General features: G+C 47.6%; 1 protein-coding gene across 1 annotated transcript; it reads left to right on the top strand.

Annotated features, from left to right (window-relative positions):
• Nucleotides 1–771: 771 nt before the first annotated feature.
• Nucleotides 772–2,477, top strand: LOC105685748. Its single transcript, XM_012400108.2, has 2 exons — nucleotides 772–1,477; nucleotides 1,551–2,477. The coding sequence occupies exons 1-2, from the start codon at nucleotides 928–930 to the stop codon at nucleotides 1,802–1,804; spliced, it is 804 nt and encodes a 267-aa protein (XP_012255531.2). The 5' UTR covers nucleotides 772–927; the 3' UTR covers nucleotides 1,805–2,477.
• The last annotated feature ends 505 nt before the right edge of the window (nucleotides 2,478–2,982 follow it).

The following is a 2,982-nucleotide window of genomic DNA, read 5'->3' as shown; positions in this document are numbered from 1 at the left end:
GGTTCGCGCATTCCGCTACGGGATGCTTAATTGAATCGAAAGGGTTGCGAGGACGTGGCGAGCGATTAATAATTATTCACGGGAACCCACCTTCATCATGTTTTTATCGCGACACTTCGACAACACGTCGAGATAACGATGCGTCAAAGAACGTTTCAGAAACGGTTTCCCCGCGGAGCACAACGTAAATTGTAATTTCACCAGTCGTAGACCCTACTTACGGTATAATCGCCACTCGTGTGAAATTTCAATACATTCGATTGTCATTCGCTTCTCGTCATTAAAAAAACAGCGGGACATTTTCTCCTGCTCGGTGAGCCAAAGTCGCTCTGAAAATATTCAATTCCCACATGACACGATTTTCCTTTTCGACCGGGGACGAGAAAATTCGCGGAATCCTGTTCGGATCCGTCGGATCTGCGTCGAGATGGAAAACGGACGACAAGCGTTACCTGGCTGCAGGTAAAAATGCGGCGGCGCAGGGGCGAGACCGGAGGATCTCGGTACGGCCAGGAGTCGAGGAGACTCGGAACCTGCAGCACGTGCTTCACGATACGAGAAACGCGACGTAGAAATAAAATACCGACATGGAGCGAGGTTCCGCTTCCCGTGGTGCCATGGTGGTGCATGCCATGAGGTAGCTACTACGCGATTCTATGCGAGCGAAATTTGAATAATTTTCATTCGATAATCGCTATTCGAAACATGCGCGACCGAATAACATAGATTTGTGGGAGCTAATGAAATAAAAGGGGCGGGCCACTCCTCCGTCAGTCGCAGTTCAATCGTCGATTGTGTTCAACGGGCGTCGATCGATCGATCATTATTTAAACAAAGTCCGTCGGTACCGGTAATTGCCAGCCAGTGTAAAGTTCGACAATCGAGAGACACGGATTACCGCCGATCAATTTACTCGCAATATCCACGATGAAAATGCGTTCGCTCATCTTGATAGCCGTAGTGGCGAGTGCGTCGGCGTCTCAAGACTTTCTATCGACGTCTCTGAACCGCTGCATCGACGCCGATTCGTGGAGTTCCTGTTTGAAAAGCGAAGTACTCGGATACCTGGACGGAAAATTGGGAACCACCACCGAGGCGAGGTCCCTGGACACCGTCGACGAAGCCATAGTATCGAGAACGTTCAAGTACCTCAAAAGTTTCGACTACGGAATCGACATCCCGTTCGTTGACGCGAGTCTCAAGTATCGACCGAGCAGGAGCCTCGCTGACCTTGACGTGGTATTCAAGGACAACGAAGTGGCGACCAGCCAGGCTCGCGGTCTTCTCAAGAAGAAACTACTCCTGCCCTTCCTCCTTCTTCTGAAATTAAAATTGAAGGCTCTGATGCCGATCTTCGTCGCCATCATCGGGCTCAAGGCGCTCAAAGCTTTGGTTCTGTCGAAATTGGCGATCTTGTTGGTCGTCGGATTTATCGCGGTGCAATTCTTCAAGAAGGGAGGCATGGGAGCGCCGATGGGTGAGTGACGATCGAACGAAACAAAAATCGATCGTTTTCATTTGAATCTCATTTGGAATCCGCTATTTTTCAGGCATGTCGATGGACGCGGCCTCGTCCATTTACGGAGCGCCTCCCACCCCGTCGTCGACGTCGAGTTACGACCCCGCCAACACGTGGGACGGCAACGGGCCCTATTCCCGGGTTTGGACCCCGACCAACGGCGTGGAAGCCCAAAATTTGGCTTACAATTATTACTCGGGTAGTAGCTCGCCCAGCGCTTCGTCTTCGTACGGATCACCGTCGAGTTCCTCGGGGTCTTCGTCCTCCACCTCCACCAATTATTAGGATCTACGAAAGTAAAAGAATCGGCGAATTAGTTTATCAACCAACGATCGGTGCGTTGCAAAATCACCAATCGATTATCAACGAACGATCATCAGGGTCGCAAAAACGATTGCTCAATTGAATGAAAAAACTTGGCAAAATCGATTTCCCGATTTTTCGCAAACGTACTTTTTTTTTTCTCAAAGACCGAGATAAGCCGAATCTGAAAATTGTAGAACCGCATTCTTACCCGTCGTCGTGATTATCGGGCGCCTACTCGCTCCGCGCGAGGATCGACGTCAGTCCCGAAAAAACGGGGCCTGACGCCGGTTGCTTTTCCCCGAAGATTTCTACCGTCGCACTCGCTGTTTCATCGACCGCTGTCGGGACTGACCGTGAACGGGAAACGCGTCTACGGTAGTACGGAGCGTTGGGACCGATCTTACCGATACCTCAACGATCTATTGGGCCCGATCGATCTACCAAACTAATCTAAACCGGTTCGAAACAAAGAATCGCTACGAAAAACCGAAACGAAAAAAAACAAAAAAAAAAAAACATTGTACATATCGGACGATTTATTGCTCTCTCTCTCTCTCTCTCTCTCTTCATTTCAATTATCTATATTGTCTACCTGTATTTATTCTCATCGGAAGAAGAAAAAAAAAAAAAATATATCCATGTATTTATTAAACGATTGTTCGCTAATTGATTGTTAATAAAAAAAAAAAAAAAAAACGAAGAAAAAGAAAAAATATAGAAAACGAAAGGAGCGAAGGAGCGAAGGAGAAATGAAAAATGGATAGCGAATAGATGGGAGGACTTCGGGAGGAATGAATTTTTCGGTACATGCTCCACAGTCGTGGAGGATCTCCTTCGCCTCCCAGGTGGGCATGTGCTCGGGGTATACGGGTAATAGCTGTGTGATCCTTAATTACATATATCCACCTTACGGACTGTTAAGCAAACAAAAGTTATCCAAGTTACTCGTATACCGGAGGGTAACGACCCGCGCGTTTAAAAAAAGGGACCAATCAGAGCTCGGCTGGGTTCCAGGAGAGTCTTATTCCATTTTTATACTTCACTATGAAATTCCTAGGCTAACCACTCTCGGCTTAGTATAGGGCGTTCGGGACGCTCTTCAATCGAAAAGAATAAGTGTAAAGGTGCTGTTAACGCAATTATTATTATTACTCACC

This window comes from Athalia rosae, chromosome 2 (genome assembly GCF_917208135.1).
Source record: "Athalia rosae chromosome 2, iyAthRosa1.1, whole genome shotgun sequence".
Taxonomy (NCBI): domain Eukaryota; kingdom Metazoa; phylum Arthropoda; class Insecta; order Hymenoptera; family Athaliidae; genus Athalia; species Athalia rosae.
This window is presented reverse-complemented; position numbering and strand designations above follow the sequence as displayed.